This window comes from Nuphar pumila, chromosome 3 (assembly GCF_984573655.1).
Source record: "Nuphar pumila chromosome 3, dmNupPumi1.hap1.1, whole genome shotgun sequence".
Lineage (NCBI taxonomy): Eukaryota > Viridiplantae > Streptophyta > Magnoliopsida > Nymphaeales > Nymphaeaceae > Nuphar > Nuphar pumila.
Genome location: NC_143251.1, coordinates 30,587,159 through 30,609,926, shown reverse-complemented (window position 1 = coordinate 30,609,926; position 22,768 = coordinate 30,587,159). Strand labels below are relative to the sequence as shown.

Sequence of the window (22,768 nt, the reverse complement as noted above, 5' to 3'; positions counted from 1 at the left end):
TATATTAATTATATATTATAGAGAGAGGATGACCAAACACACCAAAAATACAATATATAGAAAATATTTAATAAGACAATTTGTAATATCTTATGATTTTTTCATGATTTTTGAGCTCGAAAAATATAAAATTTAAATTATATATTTATATTTAATTGATAAAATTATGAAAATAATTGGATATTAGGTGATGTCAGCTGGGTTTGAGCATGGTCCAATGCTCGCCGACAAGATCTACTTGTGTTGAGTAAAATCTAAGAAATTTGTTGTTTTTAACCTTTAAATTTGAGCAAAATTCAGGAGAAATTCAGAAGCGAAATTTAGTTAAGACCACCATTAGATCCGCCTCGGAATTTGGATCTCGTAGGAGATCGATTTTCTCGAAATCAGTTTATGGTTGCCCCGAAAAATGCATTTTTCAAAAATGACCGGCCTCTATTTTTGAGCTATTTAATGGAAGTCATGCTCAGGATCTTGGCGACTTGTCCATTTCTTTTCATGAGATGAATTGTGACTTCATGCGCAAGATTCAAAAGAAAGAAATTACAGAGGCTTTGAAGAAAATGAAATCAAGAAGGGCAGTTCGCTCAGATGGTATACCTATCGAGGCTTGGAAATGCTTGGGAGAGAAAGGTTTAGAATGGTTGACAAATCTTTTTAACAAGATTTGGCGAACAAATAAGATGCCTAATGAGTGGAGGAAGAGTACTTTGGTGCCTCTATATAAGAATAAGGGTGATATACAAGATTGCACAAACTATCATGGTATAAAACTCATGAGTCATACTATGAAACTTTGGGAGAGGGTGATTGAGTCTAGGTTGAGGAAGGTTGTCATGATATCAGAGAATCAGTTTGGTTTTATGCTTGGAAGATCAACTATGAAAGCTATACATCTTCTTAGACAACTTATTGAGAGAAATAGAGACATGAACAAAGATTTGCCTATGGTTTTTATTGATTTGGAGAAGGCATACGATAGAGTACCTAGGGACGTTCTCTGGTAGACAATGATGAAGAAAGGTGTTTTTCTCAAGTACATTAGTATAATTAAGGATATGTATGAAGGAGTAGTAACCAATGTCCGCACTTGTGGAGGGGTGACAACAAATTTTCCTATAACGGTTGGGTTATATCAAGGATATGCTTTAAGCCCTTTCCTATTTGCTATAATGATGGATGAGCTTACGAGATCAATTCAAGAAAATGTGCCGTGGTGTATATTGTTTGCTGATGATATTGTTTTGATTGATGAGTCTAGAGTTGGGGTTAATGCTAAGTTAGAATTATGGAGACAGACATTGGAAGCAAGAGGTTTTAAGTTGAGTAAGAGTAAGACAGAATATATGGAATGTCAGTTTAGTAAGCAACGAAGTAGTGATGGGAGTGTAGTGAAGCTTGGTGAGTAAGAAATACCGGTGGATGATTGTTTCAAATATTTGGGATCTATCATTCAAAAGTATGGAGAAATGGATGGAGATGTAAATCATAGGATAAAGGTTGGGTGGATGAAATGGAAAAGTGCAACTGGAGTGTTGTGCGATCGTAGAATGCCATTGCGGTTGAAGGGAAAGTTTTATAGGATGACTATTAGGCCGGCTTTACTATATGGTACGGAATGTTGGGCTGCCAAGAGACATAATATTCAAAAAATGAGTGTAGCTGAGATGCGTATGCTTAGATGAATATGTGGAAATACAATAAAAGATAAGATTCAGAACGAGGAGATACGTAAGAAGGTAGGCGTTGCACCCATTGAAAATAAGATGAGAGAGAATCGTTTACGGTGGTTTGGACATATTCGGCTAAAGCCTAAGGATGCTCCAGTTAGAAGGATGGAGAAATGGGAAAATATATTAGTTAAAAGAGGTCGGGGTAGGCCTAGGAAGACTTGGATGGAGATGATAGGAAAGTATATGAATGCTTTGAACCTCACCGAGGACATGGCATTGGATAGAAATGATTGGAGGAGAAGGATTCACGTGGAAGACCCAGAATGATTTTCTTTGTTGGTTCATATTGCCGGCCCCAATTGTTTTGGGATGAAGGCGTAGTTGTTGTTGTTGTTGTTGTTGTTGGATCGGACTTGACCTGCTCTGTTGGACACAAGTTAATATGGATCTGGATCCAATCTAGATCCATATTGACTAGGATCCAGTCTAGGTTGGGATCTAATTGGATTGGATATGAATTTGGATCATGGATCTAATCTAGATCCATAATCCACCCATGGCAATTTTAAAACAAGTATGAATTTAAAGTTTTAAAACAACTAGCTTTAAATTTAAAATAAGGATGAGGTAGAGTTTCACCTGGGGTAGAACTCTATCTCATATGAACCTTTAGAAGGGGGCGTTCCCCCCTAGAATATTCCTATAGAATATAAAATAAATAAAAATTAAAAATAAAAGAGATAAAATAAAATCTAGAAGGATAAGGGTGTAGAGTTCTACATATGGTAGAACTCTACCCCTAAGAGCGCATCTAGAAGAGGAGGTCACCCCCCTCTCTAGAATATTTCATAAAATATAAAAAGGAGACTTGAGGTCTCTCTCTCTCTAGAACTCGTGTTCTAGAAAGAGAGATAGAGAGAGAGAGAAAGAGAGAGAGAGAGTTGAGAAAAGAATGAAAAGAGGGAAAATCGTGGTGTTTGGGAAAAAAAGGAAAGAGAGGAGAGAAAAGAGAAGAGGAAGAACAAACATCCAGCGATTTTCTCTAGTTTTTCATGCTTCGAATCAAGGTACGGGTTTCTCTCATAATTCACATGGGAAAGGACTTCGTATAAATCGATTCAAGCATGGGTTTAAAGGGGAAAAGGGGAAATCTGATTTCAATGCTATATATATATGTATATATATTGCCAATTATATATATATATATATATATATATATTCAGGTTTGTCAATTTTTAAAAATCTGATATATAGGTATATATGCATACATTGTCAGGTTGTCGACTTTATAAAACTGATCATATACATTTTGATATTTTAGTTTTTCATGCTCATGCATCTGAAAAATATGCATCTAGATTAGATTTGTTGATTTTATTGATCATGCATCTGAAAATATGCATGTAGTTAAGCTCTATCGATTTCATATAGCATGTATCTGAAAATAGATTAGTAATTCAGATTTGTCGATTTCATTAAGCATGCTTCTGAAACTAGATATGTAGTCAGATTTGTCGATTTCATACTTATGGGTATTTTCAGTCTTGCCGATATTTTCTGTTATGAGTTTATATAATGTATGTATGTAGATTTTGTGTTGACCGATCCATGTACATGAATCTGGCCAGCAGTTATTATTGTCCTAATTGGCCGATTCATGTACTTGAATCAGATCATCTACATGGATCTGGCTAGCAGTTGATATGTTTCTGATGGTTGATTCATGTATATGAATCTAACTAGCAGTTTATTATTACCTGATTGGCAGATCCATGTACATGAATATGACCAACACTTAATATTTCTTAAGTGATCAATTCATGTACATGAATCTGGCCAGCAGCTGATGTGTATATATGTTAAAATGTAATATATATAATAATAAAATAATAATATAATATTTTTTTATTTATTTTTATTTGTATCTAGTTCTTTTTGAACTAGACGTAGAATCTAGTCAAGTTCCAATTAGAACTTGACTAGACTTATAGTCGTTGGACTAGGTCCAACTGCTATAATTAGAATCGTTGGACTGGACTAGGTCCAACGACTATAATTAGAGTCGTTGGACCTAGTCCAACGACTCTAAAGGAGAGCTCTCCTCTACTCTCCCTTTTCTTGTATAAATAGGGGTGATCCCCTCTATTGTAAATCTATGCTTCTTAAGCATTTTTTGTGAGAAATAAAAGATTATTATTTTTATTGTGTTATTCCATTTATACCTTTTTGTGGATTTTGCTTGTAGTGTCTCCAATAGGCACCCTTTGTGAGTTTCTGTACTTTTGCGAAAGACCACCATTTCATTATATGGTATCAGAGCCTTGAAGATATTTTGATCTTTGAGAATTTCTACCTTGTTTTTTGTGCCTCCTTTACAAAGAGCGACTCATCCTCTTATTCATGATTCAAGTGATCTTTTTTTAAGAAGGAAAGCGTTTAGAGGAAGATTGGCTACGAAAATTTGTGCGTGTGCTTGTTCTCCTCCTCTCTTATCTCTCTTTTTTCTTTCTCTCACCTATTATTTCTTTTTCTCACCCTTGTAAAAGATGGATGACAATGATAAAATCACCATCATGCCCGTGAAATTAAATGACACCATGTGATGTGGGCTTCAATCAAGAAGCACCATATTTGGGGAAAAGGGTTATGGGGTATACTGGATGGTTCTGATTCAGAACCTAAACTAGTTCTCACAAAAATTGAGAATGACAAAGAAGTACCTCTCACGGAAGGAGAGAAGAATAAGGCCTTGGTGACCTATGAGAAAAAATGGACAAAGTGGAGGATAAGGTACTCCAAAATTATGTCATGGCTAATTAATAACGTTGACATGAAGAAATGCTCTAGTCTAGCCAAATTTGAGCATGTCGATAAAGCTTGGGAATACCTTAGAAATATGCATTCCTTTAAAGATATTGCACATGTGTGCAATTTGCAAGACAAAGTTCGGACGATGATTAAAAAAGACAAAACTATTAGGAAATACTACAATGAGTTATCTGAACTTTGGGAAGAATTAACTCTTCTTGAGCCAAAATGACATTGTTCTAAAAATATCGAGCTTCACCAAAAGCAACTCGATATGAAATATTTGTATCAATTTATAAATAGGTTAAGGCCTAAATTTGAGTCAACCAAATCGACTCTTTTACATTGTGAAAATGTTCCTTTTATCATTGATATTATAGAGGAACTGACTATGGAGGAAAATAGACTTAGAAAAAATACTCTAAAACTTGAAGATGATTTCGTTCTAGCTGTATCTAAACCGAAAAATTATGTGCGTACTTATAGGCCACCCCCACTTTAGAAGACGACATGGTGATTTTAACAAAAGAAAAGTGATTTGCTACCATTGTCATGAGCCAGGGCATTATAAGCCTCAATGTCCTAAGTTAAAAAGAAGAGAAGAAAATAAAGTTGCATCTAATGGATCAGAATCAAAAGATCAAGATGCACCTGTATCTATGGCACAACTAATGGAGATCCTTCAACTTCTTCTCAAAGGAGCATCCTCATCAACTTAAGCCTTGATTGGAGCAGTTGTTTCATTCTTCTCTAATCCTGGTAACCTTCCTTGGCTCTTTGACTCTGGCGCTTCTTTTCATATGACCCCAAATATTAATAGCTTATTCAAATGTCTTAAAAATATTTCAAGTGTGCCAAAAGTTTTCACAGCTGATGATACATCTCTTAAAATAAAATGAATAGGAAAATTTGGAAAACTTTTTAAGTCCAAAAAATTCTTTATCTCAAAAGTTAGATATATTCTTAAATTAAACCTAAATTTTTTATCTGTTTCTCAAATATCTGATTATGGTTGTAATTGTTAAAATGTACTCATCAATTATTGTAATTAGATATATTATATATATATAAAAGATGATACATATACATATATTGTATATATGTATATGTATCATCCTAATTATATATATATATATAATATATTTTTCTATATTAGCCGTAGGGGTAGTTTAGTCATTTTACGCATATTCCATTTTGGAATATGATTGTATTTTCTCTTTTTATTTTTATTTTTTATTTTTAAATTTATTTTTTTTCTTGTGGTTTGCGCCACATTGGAGGACTCCCCAAAGAGTTGTTGGGGAGCCCCCAACGGTCACAAATGTGACCGTTGGGGGCTCCCAACGACTCCTTTGGGAGCCCCCTATGTGGCTCCTCAAAGGCTTATAAATAGGGGCTTTCCCCCTTGTATTTTTCACTTCTTTGAGGAGCTTTTGCTCCATTGTAATGGGTGTTACACACTTCTTCTCTTCAATAATATTAACTTATGCCTTATAGGCATTTTTGCCCCCTTTCGTGGGTTTATGTGTTAGCACATTATGTGTTTGTGTTTTCCCTTTAGTGGGTATATCCGCACTTCATGTGCATGTGTATTGGTTCATTATTGAACCTAATGTATTCAAAGTCGTTTCTTTACATGGTATCAGAGCGAGGTTGGGATCGAGTTGCTCTTTGTTGTATCGAGAAGCGTGCTATTCAAGAAAGTTTAAAGAAAAATGGTGAAGTCCTCATTTCGCTCTTTTGTTTCTTAAAATTATTCGGTATGCATTATATTTCTTTAAGTATTGTGCATTATGTTTTTTGGGTTCTTAACATTTCATTGAACTTTCTTAAAGATATGTTTTGCATATGTGTTCTCTTTGTCATTATGATTTTGGGTTCTTAACATTTCATTGAACCTTTTTTCGTAAATTATTCTTTTTCGTATGTCCTTTCTTGAAAGTCTTTTATTGATAAATTCTAAAACCGGTGAACTTGTTTTTCGAATAATTAAATGTGTGATTGCTCAAAACATGGTCTAATGGGTCGATAATTTTTTGAATTTTTGACCATTGGATATGACCTTTGGATTTTTTTTGAATTTATAATTTTGGTTGTAAGAATACCGTTTATATGAAAAATAAGTCTTTTAAAAGAAAAATGTTTGTGAGATATGTAACATTGCTCACGTACTCTCATCATAATTGTTGGTTCATATTAAAGGTATGTGTTTATCTTCTAAAAATGTTCTATATGAGGCTTTTCATAATATCGTGTGATTGACATATATTAACTATGAAAAATTCCTTATTAATGTTTTATTTTCTTACCTAATGAGTTCTTTTCATATAAGCAATATTTGATTAAGAAGACATTTTATAATACCAGTTGAATTAAGTTTTAAAATGATCTCATGAAATATGGTTATTTTCTTTACATTCTTCAATTCAATTTTAAAAATGTGTTTTATTATAAAATTTATGGTCTTCATCAATGTTTGTTGCATACTTATTACATTAGAAGTTGGTTATAATCTATTAAGTCATATGTTTTTAATAATATTATGAATTTTTTATGCCATAACGCAATCCTATTATTCTTTTTTTATTTGGAATTTTCTCCACTTTAATGAAGTTTTCCCTCTTCCTTTCATATGTACCCTCTATTGGGGATTTGTTTTTGTTGGATCTCTCTTTGAGAGACCTCTTTATCCTTGTAAGTCTTCTTATGAGTATATGCTCTTTGAGAAGATTTCATGATTGTTATAAGCTTTCTTTTAAAATAACAATATTGGTTTTTATGAGACTTTATAAATATCACCATCTTTATGAATGCTTGAGAGCTCTCTCTCTCTCTTTTCAATAAGAGTTGTTTATACTGTCTTCTTTAGGGCTTGTGTTTGTCCCTTAGTGGACTTGTAAGATTGTTTCTTTTATCATTGTAAGTGCTTCCGCGATATCTTGTTACATGTTGTCCTAAATTTGTTTATTTAAGATTATTGCCATTTTATATCTTGGTATGCATATAATTGCAAATTATAAAGGCTTGATTTGATCCTTGGATTATTCCAAATCCATTCTCACACATGACATTGCTTAAATATTTCATGTTGTGTTTATTAAGTCTTTTGATAAATGACTTCTTTTTAAGGAATTAATCATGATTGAACATAATTTCGTGTTTATGCAAAGTTGTTGTTATAAGGCATATTGTTGTGATTAATTATGTTGGACCTTTGAATCGTCCCTCTTTGTAAAATCACATATTTGGAAAATGATTTCCCTAAGTGTTCATTGCCTTTTTATGGCATTTATTTTTCATCCATCACAAGTTATATGATGCATCAATCATTTTTTTATGGTCTTATTGTTATATTAGAGATGATTGTTAAGGTGAGTTATGGGCACCTTGTGTTATGTCATTTTAGATTGTCCACTTGCCATATTAAATATGGTTTTTGAGGTGAGTTATGGGCACCTTGGGACTTTAAAGATAATTTGTTATATGATCTCTAATTATGAGTGTATCACTCGTTTTCTCTTTTTGGCCATTGATCTTATGGATGCTCTTATTTATAAATGTGATGGATATATGGTGTTTGAAACCTTAAATGTTTTAAGGTATATTAAAATCAAGGGTTTTGGGATTATTGCCCAATCTTTTGTTGTTTATGAATCTTATGAGTGCATTTGCACATTTGTGAGTTCGTGTTTTGTGCTTTTTGTGCACAAGTGTTTCAAGTGTTCTTGTTGTGCGTATGTGCACGTATTTATTTTTCAAAAATATTGTTCTATTGGTTGTTGTATCTTGTTAAAGATACTTTCACGAATATTGTTCTATTGGTTATAATCAAGGTTTTATTTATATGTTTGTCATTACAAGTTTTATTGCCTCAAAAGTCTTCTCCTTTTATACCTTTTATCTAAGTGTCATCATATGTAGACAAGATTTTTTATTACACCTTTGTGTGTTGGTAGCCCTTTGGTGGCTTTGTTCTCTTGGTCTAGTAGCTGAACACACTTGTCTTGAGTGTTTTTATATGTAGACAAGGCACGTTGATTCACACCATGGTGTGTGATTTTAGTCCATGTTGGCAGTTGTGTCCTTGTTCTAGTCACTGAAATGTATGCCTATGGTTGGCTTTTTTCACTCATTTCAAGTGTCATTTTATGTAGACAAGAGATGTATTGTGTTTTTAGCCTATGGTTGGCTTGATACTCTTGCTCTAGTAGCTGAACATACTTGTTTTTTAGTGTCTTTTTACGTAGACAAGAGATGCTTTTGGTCCATGTTGGCGTGTATTCTCTTGTTCTTGTCATTGATACAATCATTTCAAGTATTATTACATGTAGACAAGAGGTGTTTATACACACCTTTGTGTGTGTCATTTGATTTTTAATGTCATTATAATTATGTTCTTGTTCTAGTAGCTTATACACTTGATTTGAGGGTTTTGGAGGACTAATGAGGTAGTTGCTTGTAGTAGATGAACTATTGTTGAAATTTGTGAAATTTCATTCATATTTTGTCTTTTAAAGATACAAGTGAATAATATCATTAATATGCATATTTTAAAATCAAATTGATTTTTTGGCATTTAATCTCCATACTAAGTGCTTATGGTTTTGTCCACCTTTGTATTTAATATGCAAAATGAATTTTTATAATTGCAATCATTTGAGTGAGATGTTCCTAAATGTGTAAGGTTCCCTACTAAAATAGAGAAATGTGTAGATTATGCATTGCAAAATGAATAACACTCATTAATTTATACCTCTTTCTAAGCTTCTTATGAAGCCTTTTATGAGTAAAATATATTTTTCCACCTTTCTTGTGGGTTTGACCACTTTTGTGGTTTATTTTGCCCATTAGTGGCCTCTTGTATATGTGCGTGCTTCTGTGCTTACTCTTGGAGATCTCGTCTCTCTTGTTTGACACTTCATTATAAGCTTCTTATGGGGTCCCATGGCGGACCATTGCTTTATTCCCCATTATGGGGTTGTGTTTTGACCATTTTTTAGAGCTTGTGAAAGCATTATACATTCTTGTAATTCGACATGATATATGATTTTGAAATATTGGTTTTCTAAATTTTCTTTTCATGCTAAAGTAATTATCCTATCATGTGCTTCAAATTACTATGCATAAGTTATATCTTTGCACAATTGATTTGTGGATGAGTCATCCGATATGGTTTCGATTAATTCATCTTGTTAGGAATGTTCCATTTGAGTAAAGTGCAAAGATATTTTTTACTTGTTTTTTTGTTGTTATTCCACAGGATCTTGGAGATGGGATAAAAAGGAGTACCTTGGATAGTTCGAGAAATGTGTTCACCATTAAAAGACAATTGAAGGAATGTATTTGCTGGCATCCTTACCGAAGCCTCTTGGAGTCTTGCAACTTTTTTCAATCTTTTCGTTTCCCCACGCAAAGTTTGAGGGAGGGTGTTAAAATGTACTCATCAAGTATTGTAATTAGATATATTTTATATATATAAAAGATGATACATATACATATATGGTATATATGTATATGTATCATCCTAATTATATATATACAATATATATTTTTCTATATTAGTCGTAGGGGTAATTTAGTCATTTTATGCATATTTCATCTTGGAATATGATTGCATTTTCTTTTTTTATTTTTCCTTTTTTTTTTTTAAATTTATTTTTTTCTTGTGGTTTGCGCTACATTGGAGGACTCCCCAAAGAGTTGTTGGGGAGCCCCCAACGACTCCTTTGGGAGCCCCCTATGTGGCTCCTCAAAGGCTTATAAATAAGGGCTTTCCTCGTATCTTTCACTTCTTCGAGGAGCTTTTGCTCCATTGTAATGGGTGTTACACCCTTCTTCTCTTCAATAATATTAACTTATGCCTTGTAGGCATTTTTGCCCCTTTCGTGGGTTTATGTGTGCTTGTGTTTTCCCTTTAGTGGGTATATCCACACTTCATGTGCATGTGTATTGGTTCATTATTGAACCTAATGTATTCAAAGCCGTTTCTTTACAGTAATATCTCATTCTTTTCTCATGGTTGTTGGGTACAGGATCGCCGGTTAGGGAAGCTGATTGGGGAAGGCCATAAAGAAGTTGGACTCTATTATATGAATTTTTTGGAATTGCCCAAGAATGTTTTCTGTTATAATGTTCAGAAACTTGAATTGGATTTATGACACAAAAGACTTTCATCCTCATATGTCTAAAATCCAACGTTTTTCAAGTTTAGGAAAATGTTATAATTCTGAAAGTTTTACTTGTAAAGATTGTATCCTTGGAAAAATGAAAAGGTTACCATTTCATGATAGAACTTTTGTTTCTTTTAGACCACTCGAGCTAATACATTCGGATGTTTATGGTCCTTTACCAGTCATTTCAAAAGGTGGATATACATATGTAATTTTTGTTGTTGACTTTTCTAGGCTTACTTGGATTTACTTAAGCATAAATCTGAGATTTTTTCACACTTTCAAACATTTCATAAAATGACAAAATAAATTTCAAAATGATATTTTCATTTTTTGCACTGATTTAGGGGGAGAATTTATGTTCAAAGAATTCAAAGACTATCTCAATTTACATGGCATCACACATCAAAGATCGTGTCCACACACACTGTAAGAAATCCCCACAGATAGCATTTAGCTGAAGGAGGAGAGAGAGAGAGAGATGCTAAAAAATGACAGCCCATCCTTGAGATGGTATACCCTAATCTTTTATTATAAAACAAGTAACACAATAGGTTTAAAATACATGGAAATAACTAAAATGCCATTACATAAAGAAACATGTACAATAAGGATAAGATGCACGGATCTGGATCTGATCTAGATCCGATGACGTCAAAACATATTTTATCACCCTTCCTCAAGTTGTGCATGGTCATGGACCATGGATAACTTGTTCTTTAAGAACCAAAATTGATGTTTTGTTAGGCTTTTGGTGAACAAATCTGCAACTTGGCTTTCTGTATGAATGTGTTGAGGTTCAATGTCTTTGTCTTCAACCTTTTGTCTAATAAAATGTTGATCTATCTCAATATGCTTTGTGTGACCATGTTGTATAGGATTATAAGCAATGTTAATAGCACTCTGATTATCACACAACAAAAAGGATTGTGAGATTCCTTCTCCAAGATCTGCAAAAAGATATTTAACCCATGTAGCTTCAACTGTCCTAGCTGCCATAGACCTATATTCAACTTCAGTACTAGACCTGTCAATGGCTCTTTGTTTTCTGCTACTCCATGATACCAATTTTTTTTTTCAATAAATATACAATATCCAAAAACAGATCGCCTTTCATCCGGATCCCCAACCCAATCCGCATCAGTATAAGTGATAATCTCATGTTTCTTATTGTCAATCAAATTTCTTTGATAAAGAAGACTGTCGCCTGTGTAGTTATACACTGCCGGATAAAGGAGGAGGGTTGCGGTAGGCCTGTGACAGCCAGCATAAAAACTTTGTCATATCCTATAAAAATGAACCAATATGAGAATTTCGTTGGGGCGTTCCCTACTGAGCGACGCGCTGTACTCTCTAGGCCCGGAGGCAGTGATAAATGTGCAAGGGTTGCTAGGTCGTCGCCCAGAAGCGACGCGTCACACCGGCGCCCGGGTGTGGTGTCAAATAGGCAAGGGTTCCCTCACTTTGTTGGACGGGTGGGGGTAAAGAAGTTAGTCCAAGACCATAAAATTAGGTTAGCCACTTGGAACATAGGGTCTTTAACTAGTAAGTTGGTAGAGTTAGTAGATGTTATGTGTAGGAGAAAGATTGATATTTTATGTCTTCAAGAGACCAAATGGGTAGGTGAGAAAGCTAAAGTGATAGAACCTTGGGGATATAAGATTTGGTATACAGGAATAAATAGGAATAGGAATGGAGTAGGGATTGCTATGAGTCGTCAGTTTATAGATAATGTAGTTGAGGTCCGTAGGAAGGGTGATAGAATTTTACTTATTAAATTAGTATTAGGTACGGATATTATTAATATTATTAGTGTTTATGCACCTCAAGTAGGTTTAGATGATTCCATTAAGCATCAATTTTGGGAAGATTTAGATGGAGTAGTACAAGAGACATCTTATGGAGAAAAGCTTTTCATCGGCGGTGACCTTAATGGACATGTAGGCATTAGTAGGGATGGATTTGAGAATATCCATGGAGGCTATGGTATAGGAGAAAGAAATGAAAGTGGAGAAAGGATTTTAGATTTTTGTTTGTCCTATGATATGATCTTAGCAAACACTTGGTTTAGGAAGAGGGAGTCTCACCTAGTAACATTTAAAAGTGGGGTTAATACGAGTTAGATAGATTTTTTCCTACTTAGAAAGAGAGATAGGGGTTGTTGCATCGATTGTAAGGTTATACCAGGAGAAAGTGTAGCTACACAACATAGAGTCTTAATTTTAGATCTTAGAATTAGACAATGCCGTAAAAGGGATAGACATAGGATAGATCCTAGAATTAAGTGGTGGGCACTGAAAGGAGCTAAACAAGGAATGTTTGTAGAGCAGGTAGTTAAGGAAGTTGATTGGTGTCTCGAGGAGGATTCAGAATCAATGTGGAATAAGATAGCGGGTGGTATGAGAAAAGTAGCTAAGGAGGTATTGGGTGAGTCTAAAGGCGGTGCACCACTAGGTAAGGATACATCATGGTGGAACGAGGATGTCAAATTAGCTATTAAGGTTAAAAGAGAGTGTTATAGAAATCTAAGTAAGAGTCGTGATAATGAGAATTTGGAGAAGTATATGATAGCAAAGAAGGAAGCTAAAAAAGTTGTTCGAAACGCGAGGGCTAAGGTATATAAGGAGGTTTATGACAAGTTGGATACCAAAGAAGGCGAGAAGGATATTTATAGGCTTGCAAAGATGAGAGATAGGAAATCGAAGGATTTGGGTATGGTTAGATGTATCAAAGATGAAACACAAAGGGTTTTAGTCAAAGATGAGGAGATTAAGGAGAGATGGAAAGATTATTTTGATAAGCTATTTAATGATAGTCATGCTCAAGATCTTGGAGACTTCTCCATTCCTTTTCATGAGATAAATCGTGACTTCATGCGCAAGATTCAAAATAAAGAAATTGCAGAGGCTTTGAAGAAAATGAAATCAAGAAGGGCAGTTGGCCCAGATGGTATACCTATCGAGGCTTGGAAATGCTTGGGAGAGAAAGGTTTAGAATGGTTGACAAATCTTTTTAACTTGATTTGGCGAACAAATAAGATGCCTAATGAGTGGAGGAAGAGTACTTTGGTGCCTTTATATAAGAATAAGGGTGATATACAAGATTGCACAAACTATCGTGGTATAAAACTCATGAGTCATACTATGAAACTTTGGGAGAGGGTGATTGAGTCTAGGTTGAGGAAGGTTGTCATGATATCGGAGAATCAATTTGGTTTTATGCCTGGAAGATCAACTATGGAAGCTATACATCTTCTTAGACAACTTATTGAAAGATATAGAGAGAGGAACAAAGATTTGCATATGGTTTTTATTGATTTAGAGAAGGCATACGATAGAGTACCTAGGGACGTTCTCTGGTGGACAATGATGAAGAAAGGTGTTTCTCTCAAGTACATTAGTATAATTAAAGATATGTATGAAGGAGTAGTAACCAATGTCCGCACTTGTGGAGGGGTGACAACCAATTTTCCGATAACGGTTGGGTTACATCAAGGATCTGCTTTAAGCCCTTTCCTATTTGCGATAGTGATGGATGAGCTTACAAGATCAATTCAAGAAAATGTACCGTGGTGTATGTTGTTTGCTGATGATATTGTTTTGATTGATGAGTCTAGAGCTGGGGTTAATGCTAAGTTAGAATTATGGAGACAGACATTGGAAGCTAGAGGTTTTAAGTTGAGTAAGAGTAAGACTGAATATATGGAATGTCGGTTTAGTAAGCAACGAAGTAGTGATGGGAGTGTAGTGAAGCTTGGTGAGCAAGATATACCGGTGAATGATTATTTCAAATATTTGGGATCCATCATTCAAAAGTATGGAGAAATTGATGGAGATGTAAATCATAGGATAAAGGTTGGGTGGATGAAATGGAAAAGTGCTACTGGAGTGCTGTGCGATCGTAGAATGCCATTGCGGTTGAAGGGAAAGTTTTATAGGACGACTATTAGACCCGCTTTACTATATGGTACGGAATGTTGGGCTGCCAAGAGACATCATATTCAAAAAATGAGTGTAGCTGAGATGCGGATGCTTAGATGGATGTGTGGAAATACAATAAAAGATAAGATTCGGAACGAAGAGATACGTAAGAAGGTAGGTGTTGCACCCATTGAAAATAAGATGCGAGAGAATCGTTTACGGTGGTTTGGACATATTCGGCGAAGGCCTAATGATGCTCCAGTTAGAAGGTTGGAGAAATGGGAAAATATATTAGTTAAAAGAGGTCGGGGTAGGCCTAGGAAGACTTGGATGGAGATGATAGGAAAGGATATGAATGCTTTGAACCTCACCGAGGACATGGCGTTGGATAGAAATGATTGGAGGAAAAGGATTCATGTGGAAGACCCAAAATGAATTTCTTTTTTGGTTCATATCGCTGACCCCAATTGTTTTGGGATGAAGGCGTAGTTGTTGTTGTTGTTGTTGTTGTAAAGAAGACTGTCGCCAATAATTCCTTTCAAAAATCTTGAAATTCTTTTCACGGCTTCAACATGACCAGTTCTTGGTTCATGCATGAATTGAGAGACTTGATTAATAGAATATGCGATATCAGGCCTGGTAAAAGTGAGATGCTGAAGCATTCCAACGATAGTTCGATATTTTGTCAGATCATGATATAAGTCTTCATCATTAGAATTCAGTTTTTGATGCAGAATACAAGGTGTGCTTAAGGGCTTACAATCTGACATGCCTGCCTTGTTCAAAAGATCAATATGTTGAGTAAGTTAAAACATCATCTCTTCTATCTACCTCAACTTCGAGAAAATACCTTAAGTCACCAAGATCTTTCATCTTGAAATTTTGCATCAATAATTCTTTCACAAACTGTATATGATTGTTAGAACTGCCTTTAAGAATTATGTCATCTACATATATAAGTAATAAAATAGTGACATCCTTATCCTTGAAAATAAAGAGAGAATGATCAAGAGAGCATCTGCGGAAACCATAGTTTTGAATTTTGAGGAAAAAACTCTCAAACCAAGAGCGAGAGGCTTGCTTCAATACATAAAGAACTCTTTTCAGTTTACACGCATAATCCTTGGGTTGTCCTTCAGTATATCCAGGAGGTTGTTCCATGAAAACTTCTTCCTTCAAATCTCCATGTAAAAAGGCATTTTTAACATCAAGTTGGCTTAACTGGCAACCATAATCAACAACCAAAGATATAACAACCTGTATTGTTCTCATCTTAACAACAAGGCTGAAAGTTTCATCATATTCTTGCCCATATTCTTGTGTGAAACTGCGTGCCATAAGTCTTGCTTTATATCTTTCAATACATCTATCAGGTTTATACTTAATCTTATAAACCCATTTGCACCCAACAACATTTTTCTTCTTAGGTCTAGAAACAATTTCCCAAGTTTGACATTCATGAAGAGCTTCCATTTCTTCATTCATAGCCTCTATCCATTTATGCGATTTAATGGCTTGATGAAAGTGAACAAGTTCATCATGTTTCTCTACTTAAGACATGAATAACTGAAAATCCATGAAAAATTTATCATAGCTGACCCATCTTTGAATAGGATGACATATCATTTCCAATCTTTTCAAAGAGGGTTGATTCATACCCTGCTCAACATTGTTTGTGACATTATCTCTTGCCCTTCTGACATAAACTTGACCAGAAAATCTCTGAAATTTTCTAGGCATTTTATTTTCAGAAGGATCTGAAGGTTCGAGATATTGCTTATTTGAATTTAATTTTTCACAAAATGGTTGGCAAGATCTCTTTTCACTCTCAAACAATTCAGTACTTAACCAGGGATCATAAACTTCAACATTTTGAGATGAGTTCTGCTCTTGAACTAATGACATACTCTCAAAATTTTGTTCATCAAAAATAACATTTCTGAAAATCTTGATACGCTTAGTTACTGGATCATAACATTTGTATCCCTTATAATCATCTGCTTATCCAACAAACTTGCACTTCACAGCTTTATCTTGAAATTTATTCCTCAGAGATTTGTCAATATGAACATAACAAACACAACCAAAAGCATGCAAGTTATTATAATTAGGATGCTTTCCAAGAAGGGTAAAATATGGGGACTTGTCTTCTAAAATTCTCATGGGTAGACGGTTAATCACATGTACTGTAGTATGAAAGGCTTCTCTCCAAAGATTAATAGAAATGTTTCTATCATGAAGCATATTCATCGTACTTTCAATGATATGTCGATGTTTTCTCTCAGCTACTCCATTCCGTTGAGGAGTGTGGACAAGACACACGCCTACTTATTCCATTATTTCGAAGAAAATCAAGAAAGTCATTTGAAGAATATTCACCTCCACCATTACATTAAAAATGCACAATGTTAAGATAAGTCGACTAATTAGAGTTTTATTCATGCTTAAGGTTGTTTCTTATATTTTATAAATAATAAGGGACCTAACTGTAATTTTATTCTTTTGGCTAATCTCTACTTAACCAAGAGATTAGACCTAATTTCAGTGTGAAGAACGACTTTTCCTCTCTCTCTCTCTCTCTCGGTTCTCTATTTTACCAATCAACATGGTATCAGAGCATACGCTCTTGAGAACGTGACCTATGGTTCTACGCCTTATCGCGTGAAGGTGGATCGTGTGAAGAAAATCGCGTGAAGGTGGATCACGTGATTTCGAGATCGCGTGAAGGTAGATCACGTGTAGAAGATCGGGTAAGGTGTCCGTTGTTTTTCTTTTGATCGTGTGAAGGTAGATCATGTGTAGAAAATCGGGTAAGGTGTCCGTTGTTTTTCTTTTGATCGCGTGAAGGTAGATCACGTGTATAAGATCGGGTAAGGTGTCTGTTGTTTTTCTTTTGATCGCGTGAAGGTAGATCACGTGTAGAAGATCAGGTAAGGTGTCCATTGTTGTTTTTTGTGGTACAGATCTGATAACAGATTTGTAGTTTGATAAAAGTCATGACTCAGATCTGTAATCAGATCTACAAGTCGTGGTGAAGCCATGGGTTTTCGGTCGACCCGATCTGGTGAGTGTAGGTATGGGTGCTGTGCAGATGACGTGAAGTGGGTGACATGCAGTATTTGTGCCTATGCTTTGGTGATGATGGAATGACTGCGTGGAGCAGACGCTATTCTCAAAGTTTTTTTTTGGCAGCGTGAAGCAGACGTTATCTAAGAGTTTTTTTTTCAGATCTGATACAGATCTGCAGTATGGATCTGTGTATTGTGGAGCAAATCATTACTATGTTATGGTGCTATGCAGCAGCTTGAAGCAGACGTTGTTATCAAAAATTTTTTTGTCTGATACAGATCTGGGTGTCATGGTGAAGACAAATCACCGTCGTCGATCTGCTTATTGTGCAACAACAATAGTTGTTGAGATTTGAGTAATTGTTAGTGCCTTCAATAGTTGAGCAAGTGAAAACTAGTCTTCAATAGTTGAGCAAGTGAAAAAGAATATCTTCTTTTAATTGGTTCATCCTTCTTTGGTGTGGATTCTTCAACAAAAGCCACCTTGTTCTTGAGGGAGTCATTTAGCTTGGGACAATAGGTCTTATGTGTCCTGATTCATGATAATGATGACAACTAGTCTTTTTATAGTCACCACTATAACTATTTTGCCTCCCAAAGTGTGGAGACTTTGAAGTTTTTACATGATTGCCGGGTTTGAAAACCACCAACACTTTATCTCTTCCCTTAATCATACCAAGACGAGCTTCTTCTTAGCATCTTTCGACAACCACATCTTTGAAATGAAGAGGTTTAGATCTATGGAGGAGAAGATCTTACTTGTTCAAATTCTGGCCTAAGTGAAAAAAATTTAAAAATTGTTTTTTTTCCATTTTCTTCCTTAGTTCAACATCTTCACTAGCAACCCACTTGGGTTCAAGAAAGATAACTCATCCCATAAGGGACCAAGTATTAAAATAGTCATGGACACTCATGTTCCCTTGCTTGATTGTACATATTTTTTTTTGTAAAAAAAATTACCTTGCAAGGTCTTTTTGAGCTCAACATTATTCATAAACCATGCAAGAATTTTTGCATGTTTACTTTCCCAATCTTTTACTGTGGATTGATGATCTTCAATAGCTTTAATACGAGCATCTTCTTCCAAAACTTTTTCTTGATTTCCTTTCAACTTAGTGAGTTTGAGTTGAGGCTCCGGAATAGAGCCCATCACGTATCCTCGAAGTTTCTTGCCCTTGAGATTATTTTCTATGCCGGATGCCCACATCATGTAGTTGGAAACATTTAATTTGGAGAGATCTATTTTTTCTTTTTTCTCCATTTTGACTTGATAGAAAAAGAAAGAGAAAATGTAGAACACGAAAGAGCCTCTCCACCTTGAATTCCGCTAGCACCACCAACCCACAAACACTTTGAATGCTATCCCACAATTACGGTCTTTTAATGATCATTTTCTCAAAGAACCAAGGCTCTAATACCATGTAATGAAGTATGCGAAATTATGAGAACAAAGTGCAAAAGCACATACAAGATCATGAGTGGACAACACGAAGACACAAGATAAGCACAAGTCCACTATGGAACAATACAAGAAGCCAATAAAGTGCAACACAAGAAAGTAAAAAATATGATCTTTATTGAATAAATGCTTGGGAAAAGCATAAAAGGAATAAGGGGGCAAGACACCTATTTATACACAATGAAAGGCAAGAGGGGGGAGACCCTTGGGAGCTCTCAAGAGTCATTGGAAGCAATGGTCACCGTTGGGAGCCCCAATGACTCTATGGTCTTAAGAGACCATAGAGTTCCCAATGGTCTCCTTAATTATAAAATAAAAAGAAAGAAAATACTGTTTTTAATAAACAGTATTTATTACTTGTGAAAAGGCAGAAATACCCTTATAAGGCATTTAACTATTACAAGACTAAAAAATAAATATATGAATATACTTACATGTACATAAGTATATATATACACATACGAATATTTTAACAAATCCACCATGGACTAACATATGAATAAATAACATCTCCACTGCACCTATTGAATAGCTATTGACAGAAAGGTACAGTGCAATGAAAATACTTTTCTAGAATTGTGTTTTAATTTGTTATGTGCTCTTGTTCAATGTATATATTCTTTACAACATTTCCATACATTATCTGTTTCAAGGTTCTCTGATGAATTTAACTCTTATAGGAAGCTTTTAAAGAGCTGTTGAATGAAAACTCAAGGAGGTTGGTAAGGGATGAACATGGTCTTGTGTTACTACCGAAAAAGCTATGGTGTGTATATAAAGAAAGTGACGAAGGTCAAATTCATGGAGAAGCTGGTTGGATATTAGATCATGGAACGGCCCTGACATCAAGATGTGTTTTCTCGAGAGATGGAACTTTGAAGGCAAGTAAATTGACACACTGATTGTTTTTACTAAAATGATGGTTTTCTAGCATTTTCTTTTCACATATTATCCCTTTTCATGCTACTGAAGCAGAAATGCTGTTGTTGCCGTTGGCTAGAACAGTATTTTACACAAAAGAAAGAAATATCATCTATAGTGAAATCTCAGAAAAAGCATTTGCTCTTTTAGTAGTAGTTGCCCTCCTGAATCCTGATGCCCCCCTTTGGTTGAGGTGGACATGATTGGAAGCCTGGTCAAAACTAGTAACAGCACTAGTTGTTATTGTTGTTGTAACAATATATCTCTGTACGAACGGGGCTCTGCTTATTTGGTAGGAGCTGTGAATGCACGTCACCTTGTGTGTAACATTGCAAGTTCAAAACCCGATGGTACATTGTATAACTGGTTGGGGTCTGACTAACTCCAGTATGCCTATCTAAAAAAACAATATATCGCTGTCATCATGAACATTATTATTGTGAAGCTTAGTACTAATTTTTTAGCCATTTGATGTTAGATATTATCCCCCAACAATTAGGAGTGGAAGTGACCTCTTCACAGACCGTTGCATTGTATTTTTCCAGCAAAGTAGTGTAATTTAACTCACCTGTGTATGTCTGTTAGGCTTACTGAATTAGTGGAATCAATGGCTTTCTTAACTTTATTAATAGAATGTTCTATGTGTGTGAGTAGTCATGAGATGTGTTCATATCAGAGTTATGGGAAACTTCTTAAATACGTGGGAAGTGTGCTTGAAAACTCGCTTCAGAAGTGCAACTCTTTGCTTTCGAAATTTATGAAAATCTTGATTCTCCCACACTTCTTTTGTGCTTTCCACACGCTTCATCCATGCTTATATATTTCTCACATTTTTTTCATGTTTTTTATATGTTTCCTCTCACATTTTGTATTCACTTCCCATGTGCTTTCTTTAAATTGGTAGCATCATTTTTAGATTTTATCAAAAATTTAGTTCTTACACTAAAAACTCATGAAATTTAAGAAGTCATTTTTATTTGTCTTTATTTGCGCTCTATTTTGATTCCCATTCAATTCTCATCTTTTTTTTATTTCTTGCTTCTTATATATTTTAAAATGTCTCACTTCTCGCTTTTGCTTTCCATATTGTTTCTTGCTTTCGCTTCCTAATCTAGCAACCTTGGTCTATATGGTCTGGGCAATTTAAAAAGTATATTGTTTCTTTCTTTGTCAAAAGGCCCAAATTAGCTATGCAACGTAAAATAACTGGCGCCTCTAAGGTTTAATGAATCCTTGACTCAATTTACAATTTAGTCGGTTGGGACGCTATTTTCCTGTAAAGTTTGTTGGCGACCTTGTTCTACAAGTTAGTTCCCAGAAGATCATTGCAGTCAAACAAATTGGTTTTGTTTCCGTTGCTTACTACCATCTGTGACTGACCCCCTGTGAGCATTTGATGGATTTTTTCAATAGTAGCTTTTAGCATGAGACGTTTATAAAATACTGGCGATGGCATGAATGATGCTGATGTGGTGGTTATTATTCTGTGACTTCTGTTATGTCATTTTGAGTCACCTCACCTCTTTTTTCTTTTTCTTTTTTCAGGAAATGGCTATTGGACATGAAAAGCGTCACGCTTGAACTGTGCACATTTTGGCCATGTTTCTAGGTATACGTGTCTTACCAGTTTTACTAGTTATTGATCAGCAATATGTATCATAGCAAGTATGGGCATCATAATTGATGGTAATCTGAATTGTAATATATATAACGTCACCATCTTCTCGTGAAACACAGTTTTCCAGTTACTGTATATATATATATATATATATATATATATATATATATATATATATATATATATAGAGAGAGAGAGAGAGAGAGAGAGAGAGAGAGAGAGAGAGAGAGAGAGAGAGGCCCGTAATAGTGGACAAGCAAATTGTCCACTGTTATCAGCGGCCATTTTTTTTTAAATTGATACATGAGACAATTTTACACCCAGAAAATTAGCGGCAGTCGTGGCTGCCACTAATGTGCTAATATCCAATGTTGGACACGCTTCAGACCCGTCCAGCATTACGCACATCCAACATTTTATTTGATCCTATATATATGTTGATAGAAGATTGGGAGAGCTATTCTTTCCAATTCAACTTTAGTTCAATTGAGGTGCATAACTCAATCCCGCAACGACTCTAAACAGACTCTTGAAAAATATAGTTTTTTTAATAAATAAATAAATTTAAAATATTATGAAAAGATATCTCAAGAATTCGGGGCACATTACATATTTCATGTCAACAACCCATCATTCATTTCAAACATATAATTATTCAAACCATATAATTGAATTGAATTTAATTTAATTTAATAGTCCATATTCAAGGTTCAATAAGTTTTTCAAAAACCACAAACTCCTAAAATTGTCAGAATTCGGTCCACCAAATCATAACTTTCGATCCTTCCAACAAACCGGTCCAACCATCACTAAGTGTACTTGAATATTTTTTTAAATAGGTAAGAATTGAAGTTATCGTACTAGACCTTGAAATCCAACATTTTAAAAGATAAAATAAATTAAATCAAACATAAGTTTGAGAGGGTTTTAACAAACAATGCATATTTAAAACAATAAATCAGTTTAATTCAAAACAATCAAAAATCACATGCCACATAAACATTTAGGGATGCATGAACCAATGCAATTTGCATGAATGACTTTTAATTTAATTAAGTATTGCTTTTGAATGAATGTCTCTATTTAATGCAATACATTAAATTTCATCTTTTATAAAACTCACATATACTC

General features: G+C 34.7%; 1 protein-coding gene across 1 annotated transcript in view; it reads left to right on the top strand.

Annotated features, from left to right (window-relative positions):
* The window catches only part of LOC149842476 (glycerol kinase), a 36,786-nt gene extending 15,035 nt beyond the window's left edge, over positions 1–21,751 (top strand). The window contains exons 3-4 of the mRNA XM_089999213.1: positions 19,779–19,979; positions 21,565–21,751. Of these exons, the coding sequence (XP_089855339.1) occupies positions 19,779–19,979; positions 21,565–21,600 (237 nt within the window). The 3' untranslated portion in view covers positions 21,601–21,751. The remainder of the gene's footprint in view (positions 1–19,778; positions 19,980–21,564) is intronic.
* The last annotated feature ends 1,017 nt before the right edge of the window (positions 21,752–22,768 follow it).